The sequence below is a fragment of the Mus caroli genome, chromosome 8 (genome assembly GCF_900094665.2).
Source record: "Mus caroli chromosome 8, CAROLI_EIJ_v1.1, whole genome shotgun sequence".
Lineage (NCBI taxonomy): Eukaryota > Metazoa > Chordata > Mammalia > Rodentia > Muridae > Mus > Mus caroli.
Window position 1 is genome coordinate 6,934,540 of NC_034577.1, and position 16,307 is coordinate 6,950,846.

The window sequence follows — 16,307 nt, forward strand, 5'->3', positions numbered from 1 at the left end:
AGAGAGAGAGAGAGAGAGAGAGAGAGAGAGAGAGAGAGAGAGAGAGAGAGAGACTCTTTACCTAGAACTTTAGCCTAATGACAGATGCAACCAATTGAGGTGGAGTCACCTGGAATGTTTAACTGTTTGCTTCGATCGAGGTTAGCACTGGCGCAATGTATTCGAGATAGGGTAGTTATTTTCTAGTAATGGGAAACTAGAGTCAAAACTCATGCTTTTATGACTGTGTCAAGTGCACAGAAGCCTGTTGGGTTGGACCTGGTAAGAGTCAGTGCTGACAGCCAGGACAGGAGGAAGTATACTCTTCAGAGAGCCGTGAGCCGTGAGTTGAGGTTGAGAAGCTGTGGCCAAGACTCAAGCCAATGGCAAGAAGAGTCACTGTCTGTCTGGAAAACTGAATGCTAGTGGAAATATCATAGATCTCGGGGGGGGGGGGGAGGCGGGGGAGAAGGAGACTCCACTGTCCACACAGAGTGGGAAGGAGCGCTTCCATAGAGTGAGCCCAGCCTCTGCAGTGATTTTTAAAAGCCATTTACAATGTTCATCTATTTCTCTCCTAGCAAGTGAAAATGTCGTGATCAGTCATTTGTTCCAGTCAAAGCTGTCACAAACAGGATCGCTCATATCTTCCTACCCATCCTTTAAATTTGGAGGACACAAATCCACCCTGCTTAGCAAGAGAAGCGCCTCTTCCATGGTTGGAGTAAATAAGAATTACCTAGAACTTAGCAAGGTAGGGATTCCTTGTTCCTGCTTCTGTTGTCTTTACTCCGCTCGGGCACAATCTCTCCGCAGTTTTAATACAATGTGAAGATACGCACACTCTAACAGAAGGAATTGAAGGAAAGAGGCTGGGTTTTGGTACAATGGGAAGATAGTCATGTTCTGACAGAAGGAATTAAAGGGAAAGATGTGGACTGGTTGCCTTTCTGTTGCAGAGGAGGAAAGAGCTTAGCCATCTTACACTTCCAATCTCATACATCACTGAAGGAAGTCAGGGCAGGAACTCAAGGCAGGAACCTGAAGCACAGACCAGGAAGGAATGCTGCTTGTTTGCTCTTTGGCTGGCTCAGGTTTTTGTACAGCACAGCCACTTGCCCAAGAAATGATGCCTGGTCTATCCTGCACTAAGACAGAGCCTCACAGACCAACCCAATAATGACAATCACTTGTCACCTTTGTTTGTTTGCCTGTCCGTTTTTGTTTTTGTTTTCCAGGAACTGCTAGGCTATTTCAGGTTTACTGATAACGCTAAGAGAGGTAGTGTCTTAGGCTCTAACTGTGTGAGAGGACACAGAGTTTCAGTATTCTGACCATTAGTGTGAACGGTTTCATAGCGATATCCTCAGTTGTCTCTGTGACATCCTGATCATTTTTTTTTATCTCAGTGGCCATCTTTTTGGATGGATGTTAAAGAACTTCAGGGTAATTATATTAGAAGAGATAAACGTAGTATCTTATCCCGGTGACCTGATTGCTTCTAAGGTTCAGGTCTGGAAATGATAAATTGTCATTTCTTTTATTTTCCCAGGACTGGAATGTTCCACCGTTTGTTTGTAGACCTTGAGCTTGCTTTTGTGTTACATCAACTGTCAGTGTGCCTCTTCCACACATGTTGGATTTATGACTAAAGGTTCCATTTCTAAAGGAGAACTAAAACCCCCCATGCCGAGTCATTTCAAGTGCTGCGGAAATGTCCGTGCACTGCTTTGAACACAAGAGCAAACTGCTTTAACAAATCTTGCTTATGTCTTCCAAAATACAGAGTAGGAGATGCATAACTTGGAAGGGGTTGAGAACAATTGATTTTTTTGTTGTTGTTGGTTTTTTTTTTTTTTTTTTTTGAGACAGAGTTTCTCTGTATAGCCTTGGCTGTCCTGGAACTCACTTTGTAGACCAGGCTGGCCTTGAACTAAGAAATCCACCTGCCTCTGCCTCCCAAGTTCTGGGATTAAAGGTGTGCACTACCACATCCAGCTTCCATTGATTTTGAAAATGTAGTTACTGAGGCAGGTGGAAATATATCTTAGCTCTCCAGTTCAAAGGAAAGCATGGTTTAAGATGCTGCCCTTCGAAAAATGACAGATGTGTGGGAGTATGTGTATGCATATGTGTGTATGTGCAGATGTAATGTGTGTTTCTGTGCATATACCATATGTGCATGTACATGTGAATGTATATATATATATATATATATATATATATGCATGTGGATGTTGTGTATATGTATATGTGTACATAGGTACATGTGTGTGCTTGTGTTGCAGTATGTGTTTGTGTCTTTGCACATGGTTTGTATGTGCACATGCATATGGATCTGTGCTTGTACATGTATGTGTATCTATGTGTGTATATATAAATATTTATAGATATGTATGTGCATATATGGGTATGCTTTTGTATAAATATGCATATGTATATCCACTCTGTTTGTGCATACACCTGTATGCATGTGCCTGTCTGTGTATATGTGTATTTATGTACCTGTACATGTGCACTTGTGTTTGTATGTGTCTCCCTATGTGTATGTGTGCACCTGTGTATATGTGCCTGTTTGTGCATTTATGTATGTATGTGTGTATGTATGTATGTATGTATGTATGTATGTGTGTGTATAAGCATGCCTGTGTATATGTGTGCCTCTGTGTGTGTATATGTATGTGTATATGCTTATATGTGCCTGTGTGTATGTATATGTATGTTTGTATATGTATGTGCCTCTGTGTGTGTGTGTGTGTGTGTGTGTGTGTGTGTGTGTGTGTGTGGGCATGTGCTATTAGTCAGCAGACCCTAGGATCAGTGACCCTTAGTTATGTTGTAGAATTAGATGTGTCAGGGAACCCATCTCACAGCCTAGTGAAAGCCATGTCTACATTAAGAAGCCAAGGGTTCCCTTGTGGAAAGCTTGATTCCAAGGGGCTTTTCATCCAGACATCAAAAGTAAAAACTTTCCATACACCTAATCTAAACTGTATATTTTAACCTCAGTTATTAAGCATCTGAGACCTGGCCACCTTTAGACTTTTCCCTGAAGCACTGGAGAGGAGAGATAATTCACAGTAGCAAGCTGCCCAGAAAAAAAAACCCTTGTGCCCCACCTGTGGGGATGGAGATTTACTTTCATTACGGATTCCTTAAATGCTCTCTTCCCCATTGCCCTTGCTTTACCCTTCAACCTACCCCAGCCCTTGTACATCAATCTCTGGGCCAGAAACATGGAATTTTACCCATTCCTTAACTGGACATGACACTGGGCATTGGATTTGTGGAAATGGGTAGATGCTGGCCAAGTGCTTCATTTTGCATTCCCTTGTTGGCCACAATGAATCACTGCCCTGAATAGTTCATCTTAATGGAAGGAAATGAGCTGCGGTCCTCATGGTACCAAACAGATGATTCTTTCTTATTAGCTACTGTCTTCACAGCACTACCAAATAGATGATTGTGTTTTATCGGAATTTTTCTTCCATAGAGTTAAGGGGAACTGGTTTAGAGCAGTGGATACATTAGTCTGCCCCATCATAGTTCTGTGAAATGCAACGTGGCATCGTTTAACCCTGGTGGGTTTAATTAATTACCTCTTGCCCTTAATTCTTCTTCATTCAACATCACCATTTTCTCCATCTTTTAAGTTTTTTCCATTATCACTTAATCTTTGCTACACATTTTATTTTTCTTTTAAGAGCTGCTTTTATTATTTATTGAAGAAGACACTCTTCTGTCTGTTTTCAAGAAGTGCCTTCCCAACCTATTCCTTTCAGCAGTTAAAACAAAGAAATAAAGAAAGGGGAAAAAAACCAAGAATGGTCAAACCCACACCCCTGTGTTATAGCTGCCTTACAGTGAAGGGAACAAAGTAACAGCTAGAAGAGCAGGATTATAACAAAGAAGTGTCTTGCTGGGGTGGGTGAGCACATCTCATGACTGATGTGAATGGCCAGTAAACAGGCAGGACACTGCAGGAAAGCTCTTCTACTGCTCTAATCTAAGTTCACTATAAGATTAAAATGGGGGGCAGGCAGTGGTGAGTCTGCTTTAAGTAAGAAGGCCAGTGTGAAAGGTCAGCAGCAATGACTGTTACCTTACCCACAGCTGCCCATTTCCCAAATCTGTGGCAACAAAAAAACCCTTCGCTTCTGACTTTTTATGACCTCTTGTTTATATGTTTGTCTGTAAGGGTATTAACAAGAACATAAAGCTAAGTTTCTCTCTTTTTTTTTCCCTCCAAAACCAGAAGCTAATAAGATAAATCTGTCCTCCTTGGTCCCCTTACAGTTATTAAAAAAGAAGGGGACTTCCACATTCCTACAAAGACTGGAACGAGGAGAGCCTGCCACCGCCGCATCACAACTCACGGTGAGTACGCCTCACAGTCAAAAGTTTATTTATCCTGTTTGTTTCAATTCTAATGTGTTAATACGACCGTTCCCTTCCCATTTCTAAAACCTTGAGTACCCTCAGAAGAAAGGTCACACACACACACTTGCACACACACACACATACACATACACACACACACACATACACACACACACACACACACTTGTATACATACACACATGCTGAGCCAATGCATAATACACAAACACGTTCATGGTTTGCATTCAGAGACCCCCTGGTTTTGTTTTTGTACGTTTGTTTTGTTTTTAAACTGCTTTGTCCCCCCACCCACTGTCTCTCCTGGGAGTCAGCTACCTTCTTCTCTCTTCATAGAAATCTCTGGCAGACATTACTGCGAAGCTGCAGAGGGGCAGCCCACACTTCATCCTTTGCATCAAGCCCAATACCTCGCAGCTGCCTGGTGTGTTTGATCACTTCTACGTGTCTGCCCAACTGCAGTACCTCGGTGTCCTGGGGCTGGTGAGGCTATTCCGCTCTGGGTACCCGGTGCGCCCTTCCTTCGAGGACTTCCTGTCCAGGTCAGTCTGGAACCATTCCTCTGCCCTCTGTGGAGATGCTACATTGATGCTCATTCAGCTTTCATTTGGAGCATGATGTTCGGTGGTTCTGCCCTGTCCTGCTCCTGTGTACAAAGAGAATCTGGGAGGCAGTGAAGGGTGTCAACAAAGCTTATATAAAAGGTGACTAACCTTGCAGAGGACAGGACTTTGAAAACCATTTAGTTCCCATGGGCTTATGACATATACAGTATTTGCATAGCATTCATTGCTATGATAGAGTTTAGATGAAGGTTACCAAACAACACAGAGAAGGCAGGTCCTTCTCTGTATAAATGGAACTTTACAGGGATGTAGCAGGAGTATATATTTGCATGTTGTTTGTAGCCATTTTTTTATTATAATGGTCACAGAGATGATAAACACGGTACAAAATATATCTAAGGCATTTTTATGATTTGACCCTATAGGAAAGTGTGTTGAAGACCTATATTAGATCATTTCAAATCAAAAGCATTATATGCCCAAAACAGTGCACAGACAAGGGGCAAGTTGGGGAACAGGGCTTTGTCTCCTCCTGCATGCACCTTTACCTCAGCAGTTTGCAAGGAGTACTCACAGCTGCCTCGGAGCTGTGAAAGGCTTTCAGACTGTATATCTGCCTAAGTACTGTGTAATATCAGTCTATGCATGTTGGGTGAGCATATGTCTGTTTATATGCTCCAGTGGTATGTAAGTGTATGTGCACATGACAGGTTGACATCAAGGGTCTTCCTTCCATTACTTTCCATCCTACATTATGAGATAGGGCATCACAGTGAACATGGAACACACTGATCTGGAAACACTGGCTATAAGGCCGTCATTCTCCAGGGCTACCTCTGGTCCTCCCCAGTCTTAGGGTTAGAGGATCCTCCTGCTTTGTCTGGCTTTTTCTCGTGGATATTGGTGACTTGAACTCAGGGTCTCACACTTACGAGGTGTGGTAGTTTGAATGAGAAATCTCCCCCATAGGCTCACGTATTTGGACAGTTCCTGACCAAGTGGAGGTGCTGTTTAGGAAGGTTATGGGACCAGTAGGAAACAGAGCCTCCCAGGAGGAAGTGTGTCACTAATGTGTCACCAGGGGCAGGCTTTGAAATTTGTAACCGCAGCCCACTTCAGTTCACTCTGTCTGCCTTCTATCCCCATCACTGTGGACATCTAACCATGCAACCATAAGCCAAAATAGACTCTCCCTTAAGATATTTCTATGGTGTCTTACTATGGCAACAGAGGATAACTCACAACAGACGTGAGCACGGGGTCAAGCAGCCAGCTTCCCAGCCCATCTATTCATAAACCTTAGTCTGAGTTTAAGAAAATCAAAAATCTAAATGAATCTGCTTTAAAGAAAGTACTTCATGAATATTAATTTAGCTTGCAAATATATGTGAATGTCACTCTTCCAGTCTGGAGCTCTAGTCTCCTGCATTGCTATGACTCTGTATGTCGGAGATGCTCGCAGTCTAGTAGACAGATACATGCATACACAGCTGGACATCAGACAGAACTGGGAAGACAGAATATGCCCTTGTGTCACAGAAACACAGGAGGGAGGCTTTCACCCAGAGCTGGCTTTCAGGGGAAGTTAGTATTAATCTTGGTAAAGATAATATTAATGCTAATAACTATTTAATATACACGCCATGCCATAATTTATAGGGGATAATTGCAAGGTTGGTAATTAGATAGGAGTAAACTAAGCCTGGACATGAGTGAGGTTTATGAAATTTGGATAGAAGTGGGGGAGGGGCATATTATTGGTTATTGTTTATTAGCATATATCTTTATCCTCACCTTTTTCATAAGTAGAAATCAAATCAGTCTTCATGGATATATAGCTTTAAAATGACCTCACTAGAGGTCAGGCCTTCTGTACCATTAAGTTCAAGTGGTCTTTGGGTAAATGAGTTGTAAACCTGCCCATAAGTTTTGTTTTGTTTTTTTAAAGATTTACACTAACCAAAGGAAAAAGCAGAATATCCATATGTAAGTTTAAAAGTAAGAGACCTCCCAAGTGTACCCTGAACCTTCAGGATGGGACCGACATGGGCCAAAATTCCAAGCTTTGGTAATGAGTTATAGTTCTATCCATAACTCATTACCAAAGGCTTAATGGCAGTTCTGTCTATAGACGAGGGAAGGTCACATTCCAGCAAACTGTGGTCTCTCAAGGCCATGGATCTAGATACGTTATAGTTTGGTCAGTGGGACTAACTTTATTTCCAGCTCAAAAGAGTCCCATACCATGTACATCAAAATCCCTATCAGACCACATCTGAGCTTCATGTCCTTCATACTCTGCGGCTTGAGTGAACCCTGTGAATGAGTGTCTTTAACAGCTGGCCAGAAATATGGAAGTTAATGACTGGTAGGCATCGCTTGGAAAACTCTGGTGTTATCTCTTGGAGAAGTTGTTTTGTTTTGATATCACCCTTGAAATGCCAATTTCTTTATTTAAAAAAAATTATAGAAAATGTAAAGCATTTAGCTAACCCAAACTCCACCACATCTAAACATCAATTTGCCAAGCTTCTTAGGGCACCTCCCCCCAAGTTTGAGATATTCTGTGCCCCTAGCAGCAGCATCCATCCACCAACAGCCACAGCGCATTTCTGGCATTTGCTAGTTTGTTTAGTGAGGCTGTCTTAGGGACATGGTGTCAATCAAGCTCTGTATTAAGGCATCCCTCAGAGATTCTCCAGGCAACTTTATTCTTCGTCCTAATGCTTATCACAACAAGCAGACATCTTGAATTGCCGTGTCCCTACAGAATAGTGTGGGTGGGGGTCATGACTCTGTGTGTGTGGTATTATACATCATGGTGAATTGAAATTTATTTTATTTTGCCTTTTGTATTTGTATACCTCTCTGTCAGAGCCTACCTTAATAAAAACAGATTATGCAATTAACCTTTTAAAATTAAGTACAGGTTTTCACATCTATGCTTCTCTTAAGATAATGGCTTCTCGGTGGGACCATTTCTATTAACAAACCTTGTAGGCACTAAATAAATATCTTCAGGATCCATACATGTAACTTAATGGTGTTTGGCTAGCATGTGTGGGGTCCCTGGTTCAGTTCCTAACACACACACACACACACACACACACACACACACACGTCTTCAGACAAAATGTGCCATAGGACATTAACTGAATCTCAATTTAGAGTGAAAATTTTGAATAACAAAATAATAGGCATACTGATGAATTTATATTAGACAAAAGGTTTGGGTGTAGAAAATGCTGTATGTGAGTTAATCTCTGCATTCCTTTTAGCATTGTCTTATCTCAAAGAGATGTGATTTCCTCTTGCCTTTATTTTGAATGGCTAAGCAGAAATGAAATTATTAACTTACTTCAACAGAAATGTGTCACCACCTCTCTGAATGTGACAAAAACATTGATCTACAGAGAGATTACCAACCTCTGTGGAACTTGCCTAAACCGCAATCAAAACAGGGCTGTCAGAGAGCCTGCGTGATAAACTACTTCGTGCATATTCAGAAGCTCACCTGCGCTCTGAAATGACTGCAGGCAAGAGAGCACCACCATCAAAACCAAGGCCTGGAGGTAGAATTTAGTAGAAATCATTTTCTAGTGAAATTTTCTAGTGAAATTCCAGATAGCAGTTCTCCCATGCAGAACAGAACTCCTTGTATTCGACTTAAATGCCATCATAAAATACCTCTCCTCTGGCCACAAGGAACTTAACTATTAGAGAGCCAAACCCATCAAAGCCAAAGGCTCACCATGTGTGAAAGCTATGCTCACCCCAAAGTCGCAGATAAAACATTGCCCAATTTTGCAGTCTGGAAGTAAACAGCTGCTTCTCTGTGTAACAGTCATTATTTCTGAATTCCAACATGATGGTAGGTTGACAAATGCAGACAAGAAAGTCTTGGTGTGCTGGGTTGAAGACACAGCGCTCAGTTTGCTTTCTGTTGCTATAATGAAATGCCACAGTCAGAAGCAAGCTGCAGAGGAAATGGTTATTTGTTGTTATAGCTTGTGGCTCATCATAATGGAAATCAGAGCAAAACTTCAAGGCAGGAACCTAGAAACCAAAACAGAAGCCCTGGGTCTTAGAGGAACGCTGCTTATTGGCTTTCCTCAAGCCTTTCTCAGCTTGCTCTTTTACATAACCCACACTTGCTTGGGGATGGCACCACACACAATGGGCTAGGTCTTCCCACATTAATCATTAGTTGAGGAAATGCCCCCAATCTACAGGACATCTGATGGGAGCATAACAGCCAACCTGCCATCCAAAGAGCTTCCCTTCAATTTCAGGCTCTTTACGGAGGCTTTGCTTGTCCCTGTAAGGAGCCTCAGTGTGTGCCCTTGCTTCTTGGGTATGTACCTTGCCTGTAGCAAGGGTGACTGATCTGAGTCTCTATTTTAAGAATCTTCTCTGTTGATGTCTATTACTTCAATTTCTGAAACATTCTAGCATGGCTTTGTAAATCAGTTCTCACTAACCTATTCTATAGACCACCACCACCAAACTACCAACCATCCAAACTGCGTGCTTTTATAATAGCAAAGCTTTTGTTAGATATGACTTGGGGCTTAGCAGAAGCAGGACTCAGCTCAAATCAGCTGTGAGTTTGGTCTTTGCTTCATGAGCCAATCAGAACCCGCCCTTGGTGAGCAAGAAGGAAAAAAACATGGGCCCATTGTTCTCTCAAATTCCACTGAAGCAGCAGCCACAGGGTGGAACAAGACTGTACCCACAAGAAGGCTATGTAAAGCACACAGAAGAGCTCAGTCATCTTTACCTTGTTAGTTCATCCCAAAACTTAGTGTCGGAAAAAAACAAGAATTTAATCTTCCTCCCTGTTCAATCAGTTGGGACAAGTAGGTTCTTTCCCATCGATGTGGCCAGACAGCAGGAGAGCTAGTACCAGGGCAAGCCTGCATGTGCTGGGTGCAAGAGCACTTCTTCACCAACATGTCTGGTACCTTGTGGCCCCACTATGGGCAATCCCTCCAGCAAAGCTGCTCCTATTTCCTACCTTGGAAAGATCTTGGAAAGGGGCAAGAAAGAAAGTTTTGCTCCTTGTCAGTTAAGTACAGCAAGTTCTTCTGTTCTGGGAGGCACAATGGTTGCAGCTGGTGCGGACCTTTTCCTTAGAATAGAAGCGACTGAGGTGGTAGCATTGGAATAATGCTATATCCTTTTAAGGGGCGACAAGGGTGCTTATGAAAACAAAGGAAAACCCTCTACAGCCAGACCTCAGGTATGAACTGGCTGATTCTTATCATGTCCCAGTTCATATGATTAACTCCACGGGCTGGAAAACATCACACTAATGTGTGTTTATGAAATTATAGAATAGAAAGAAGGAATCACCAAAGGCCACGTCACCTCCCTCAGTAAAGCTATGCCAGCATGAGTACCCAAGTCCCACCCCAGCTCCCATGTAAAAGAGCTGGGAATGGTAAATCATGCTTGTAATCCCAGCTCTGGGAGGCAGACAGGAAGATGCTTGGAGCTCAGCAGCTAACATGACTAGCCTACATAGAGAGCACGGGATTCAGTAGGAGATGCTGTCTCACATGTTTCCCAGGGAATGACATCCAAGCATGACCTCTGACCCACAGACTCCCACTCTCATGTACAACCAAAAGAACATAAGAGTGAGCATGCACACACACACACACACACACACATCCTCACACACAATTAAAGACCCTATTTTGTCTATCCCTGGCCGTCCTTCTCAGTGATCTCTTTAATACTCTGCATACTCATGATGCTGCAATCCACATTGTTTTATAGTGTGCTGTGCCTTCACAGTGCCAGAGACCCATGGACCCTCCTCTCTTCCCAAGAGATCCTGCCCCCTCTTCTTTCCTTCTCCTCATTTTCTGTCCTGTTCTGGGATCAGGAATCTCTGGTAGTACGTGCCCAGGTGGTGTTGGGGTCATTGGCTTCTGCAAGGGGTTGTTTATGTTTGGCGGTGAGTGCCAGGCACTGCCATTGAAGAGAGAGGCTTATACTTAAAGAGGTGACTGTATTTGGAAAGGACAGAGGATTTGACCAGCAGGAGCCTCAGGATGACTGTGTTATGCTTGGCCTGGGGATCCCCCAGAGCTGTTTTCAGATCAACACTGGGAAAAAAATCCTGCCTGGAAATAGTGTGAATCCTTCAGCTTGCCTAAGCCACATGAGCGGATCAAAGGCTGTGCTGTGAAGGACTAGAGCACAGAGTGCACAGTGCAGGGCAGAGGACAGAAGGACAACATACAGAAGTTGATAGATTCAAAGTCAAGGGCGGCAACCATGCAGTAAACCAGGCAGTCTGTGCCGAAACTTTCTCAAAGTGTCCTTGTGTCAGGCCAGAGATGCCAGCCCCTTCCAACACATCTTTAATAGAACTGAGATTTATAAGGTCAGGGGATATTAAACCTGAAAGTTTGGATTGGCAAATGATACATTTTCTTACAAGACGATCTTGCCAACTCTGTTGTGCTTATGTAAGATTTAGTGTAATCGGGAATAAGGAGGGCCTTTAATTTTTGAAATGTAAACTAAGAGAGAAGCTTATGTAATGGCTGGAAAGTCATTTTGATGTAAGTCTAATCAAGTGTGTCTTTATTCATAGCCCAGTTCACTGCTCAGAGGATTGCGGGTCAGCAGCTCCTTTATAATCTGCTTCAACTGTCTGCAGAGACCCCAGCAGTAAGCACCAAAAACCCACAGGCCATGTGCTGGGCTCAGGGGTGGCACAGGCAGTGTGGAAGTAAACAGGAGAGAGCAGCATGTGTGGGCGTGACTAAGGGCAGCTAAGCTAACCATCTATACAGATGCTGTCTCTTTTCCAGAGAGAATTGTACAAAGTATCCATTATAAAGTGAACAGATAAAGAGAGGAGGCCTTGCTGTTGCTGCTGTTTGCTTGCCTTCCATACTAGGGCTGGAGTAGAGACCTTGGCAAGCTTAGAAGATGCCCTGCCACAGAGCTGCAGCTGAGCCCACTAGGAGCACCTTCAGCACTCACTCTTGCAGTCCGGCTCAGACCCCAATTTCTACTCCTTCAAGTTTGATTACCCCATTGGGGCAGTGCTCACTCATTCATTCATTTCTTCATTACTTATTCATTCATTCTTTCCTTGTACAAGCTTTCACTGAGTCAGAATGCTGCCATAACATGGGGTTCGCTACAAGCTAGAGCCTTGTGGTCAGGGTCACTCTATTTCATGGAGAAGCCCTTTAGGGTAATTATTGACATCATAAAGGTAGTAAGTATTATGTAATTACTAATATCCTCACAAGGGGCAGAGCTGAAACTCAGTAGTAGAGCACTGGCCTAGTATGGCCAGGTCATGGGTTCAGTCCCCAGTACTGCCAGAAAAGTAGTAAAGGAAGCCATTGGCTTGAGATTGTCTCGACAATACTTTCCTGTGCTGCGGAGGTGGTTCAGCGAGTGAAGTGCTTTCTGTAAAAATGTGAGGACCTGAGCATCCACGGGAAAGCTAGGCATGACAACACATATCCATAACCCCTGCTCTAGAGCACGAGGGAAAATACAGGAGGACCTCAAGGGATCACTGTCAAGCCAATCTAGAGAAATCTATGAGATTTGGGGCCTCAAAGACATTATTTGGAAAGATAAGGTGAAGAACAGCGGAGGGAGATGCCTGGAATTCACCTCTGACCTCCACACACATGCACAGACAGTTGCACCCTTGCACACCCCATACATAAACACATGCGTAAATAATGAAATGTCATTGTCATGTGTTTTTCCCTAAAGAAGAGTAATCTTCTACAGTGACCCTTCATCCATCATGAGCAATCTGCTGCCTCACTGGGCAGCCACCTGGGAATATGCATAAGCAATGTAGAGTTTGCACTCTGGTCCCCAAGTGGTCAACAATCCATTGCTGTATCAATCTCAAGGTTGTAACAAGTACATTCCATTCCTCACCCTGAGCCTTATCCAGAGTTCTCTAAAAGAGTTCTTCAAGGATTCTATGCCCAGGATAAATGCAAAAGTTACAATGAAACAAAAGAGCAACTCTGACAAGAGGAGGGCGTTTCCCAGGAACTCGGGATGTGTGACGACATCTTCAGTCTCTAAGGCTCCCCTTTCTGTTTGCCTTTGGCCCAGTCTCAGTTCATCAGGCTCCAGATGTCATAGCTGAGCATAGGGGTTTTAAGTCTCATCTCTGTCTCTGCTAGATTCTTCACTTTCTGCCATTCCCAGCAGACAGTTTATTGTTAGGAAAAGGCTGCTCACTGACAGTCCTGAGCCAGCTGACAGGTTGACAGCAAACACCCATTGTATGGACTACACTTGAATGGCTGATGTAATTCTCTGTGCAGTTTACTTGTAGAGCTCTGTATCTTGTATTTGAAACATAATACTTATTGATACCTCATATGAATGTACTAATGGTGGCATGTTTATTAGTGACTAAATAGTTTAAAAATGTTTACTTTGGTTCTGACTATTCCCCCCATAGAATTGTCCATTAGATGTTGTAGGTCCCAATGGTCTTGTTGTGTCTGCAGTTTATTTAGCAATATTCCCACTTTGAAACAAATATCCTGATCCATTATCTGAGACTTCTGGACACATTGTGACCAGACAGACATTTATGAATTCATACTTCCATTCTATATGGAAATGGTGGCTGCATTTTCTGTTTCTCAGCTTTTTGAAATGCTTAATGAACTAAATGCATTCCCTGCTATGCTGTGAGGTTAGAGATTAATTTATGCATCAGGAATATTTTTAACAATAAAAACATCACATCACAAGAGATAGCATATTGATCTCATATTTATGTAAAAGACTATTTTTAACTTATGTAAAGATCACAAGTAGAGCTGACCCACTTTGCACAAAACCACACAAAAAAAACAGAGTGCTCTGTACTCCTGAAAAGTCCCCAACTCATAAACCTAAAATCTCACTTCTATGACAGCTTAATTAGTAAATGTTCATATAATATGAATGAAAGGCATCCAGTTTTAGGAGTGCTTAAGTTTAGAGTAAAAGTAATTTGTTTTCGTATCAAGAAATCCACAATCTTATGAAAACATATTGTTTCAAAGTAAAATGATTATATTTGTAAACTGTCCTTTTTCAAAGATCACCCATTTATGATAAAATTATTTCCATCTATGTAGAACCTGAATCCATGGCAATCAAACATTGGATAATTTAAAATAACCTTTAATATGTTCAAAGCAATGACATTAGCAGGGCAGTGAATGCTATTGAGAGTCTTAATGAATGTGTGTGTGTGTGTGTGTGTGTGTGTGTGTGTGTGTGTGTGTGTGGAGAGAATCTATGGTTAAATGATTGGGGTTGCACAAACAGTCTCAACTGGTGAGCGATGGCAAGGCCAGAGCGACCTTTTCCAACTTTTGACGGTCAGGGCACCAACTACCAAGGAGAATACCAAAGGAAACATGGATGGAAGTCCTTTGCTTGATTTTGAGCGAACTTCTATGAGGCCAACCCAAGAGTCAGAAATAGAACCTGACATTTATTCATTAGAGATAATAAAGTAATGATGATCTATCAATACAGGAAAACAGAATTGCACCTTCGCTGTCTTGTTTGCATTAATGGTGACCTGAACTTCAAGTCTGACCTTTGTGGAATTACTGGAAAGAATCCTTTAAAAAGTAGCCATCACATAGGAAAAAATTAGTCCCCTGAGCTTGCATTTGGGTCAGGCACACTTCTAGAATGATCCTTTCTAACCCAACATACTCCACTGTCACAACCAATATCCTTGCAGTAATTATGTCCCCACCCTTGAATTAAACAGTTCAGAACATAACGAGGCACAGCTACATGCCAACTTCTGATCCTTGATCATGCTTTGGTTATGACTCCCAATGAAGAGAACACACTCTGATCACATCCCAAATGATTTAATTATTTTTTCCATTGCTGTGACAAAATGCCTGACAGTGACAACTTAAGGACACAGGATTTACTTGGCTCTCCCAGGGGTGCAGTCCAGCATGAGCGGCTCTCTGGGGGGTGTAGCATACTCTGGGCTGCTCTCCTGGATTGTAGTCCACCATAGGCTGCTTTCCCAGGGGTACAGTCCACCATGGGCGGCTTTCCTGGGGTGTAGCCCACTGTGGGAGGCTCTTCTGGGGATGGAGTCCACTGTGGGTGGCTCTCCTGGGGTTGGAGTCAACAGTGGGCGGCTCTCCCTGGAGTCCAGCACACTCTGGGCTGCTCTCCCACAGGTAGAGTCTACCATGGATGGCTCTCTTGGGTGTGTAGCCCACTATGGGCAGTTCTCCTGGGGGTGGAGTCCACTGTCAGCAGGAAAGCACTTAGGTGGGAATGCGGGGGGAGCTGGTAACATTGTGTCTGGAAGCAGAGGTGACACTGGCACTCAGCTCTCTTTCTGTTTTTGTCTCTGTCTCTAGGATAGCCTTGTCCCAGTAAGGTGGGTCTTCTCACTGTAGTCAAGCCTCTCTGGGAATGCCCTACCTCCTTTTGCCTCTGGGAGGATTAAAGTCCAGTCAGGTTGACACCAAACTGACCTATGACCCTGCCCAAGGCCTCCTCTGGCAATCGCTTCTATGTCTTGTGTTTTGTTTCGTGGACTCGCTGACTTCCCAGCACAGGCTGGATCTACAAGTACCTGGTGGCCTGAGTGCTGAGAACGGTTAACCTGCACAGCCCATGTTAGATTATTTCCTCAGGAAAGGGATGATAAAAAAATAAATCCTTTTCCTATTCCAGCTCTTTCCTGTTAGAATAGAAAAGATATAATGAATTTTGCTCTTCCAATGATAGAGTGTCTCACAGCCATAAGGTGAATCTGTCTTCATCTTGACACTCTCAGGAATACACTACTGTTTTGTGACTTTCTTTGTGTTTTCCTGATTTCTGAGGCCATTTCACATCTGTCCACGGGCTTAATCACAATCCACGTGTCTTTGGCTGAGCTTCTGTTCCAACATCTTGCCTAACACTGTGTTGGGTTCATCACCCAGTGAAGTTCTGTGGGTCTCCTTATGACCCATTCACATCAGCTGCTTCTTTGTCAAACAGTTCCTCCAACATTGTCCTGTTCTCAGTGTTGGAGAAGACCCAGTGACCTGCTTGCGAGAGTTTGCTAGTCAGTTCATTCAGGCCTGCAGTCATACTTGGTAGGTGTGGATTCTGTTTATTCTGATATTTCAAGCTTTTTTTTTTCACATTGGTAGTTTGTAGTTTCGGTTTAGTTTTTGTGTTGTCCAGGATTTGTCAACTTGTCAAAAAAAGTGGGGGGTCTTAGTTGAAATATTGCCTCCCTCAGATTGCCTGTAGGCAAGTCTTTGGGGGCATTTTATATATACGTGTGTGTGTGTGTGTGTGTGTGTGTGTGTGTGT

The 16,307-nt window shown here is 43.0% G+C and overlaps 1 protein-coding gene across 3 annotated transcripts in view; it reads left to right on the forward strand.

The window, feature by feature from the left end:
• Myo16 (myosin XVI) overlaps positions 1–16,307 on the forward strand; it is a 479,021-nt gene that overhangs the window by 346,364 nt on the left and 116,350 nt on the right. For all 3 annotated transcript variants that reach the window (XM_021170663.2, XM_029481007.1, XM_029481008.1), the window contains exons 25-27: positions 561–733; positions 4,276–4,356; positions 4,714–4,919. In XM_021170663.2, coding sequence (XP_021026322.1) covers positions 561–733; positions 4,276–4,356; positions 4,714–4,919 — 460 coding nt within the window. The remainder of the gene's footprint in view (positions 1–560; positions 734–4,275; positions 4,357–4,713; positions 4,920–16,307) is intronic.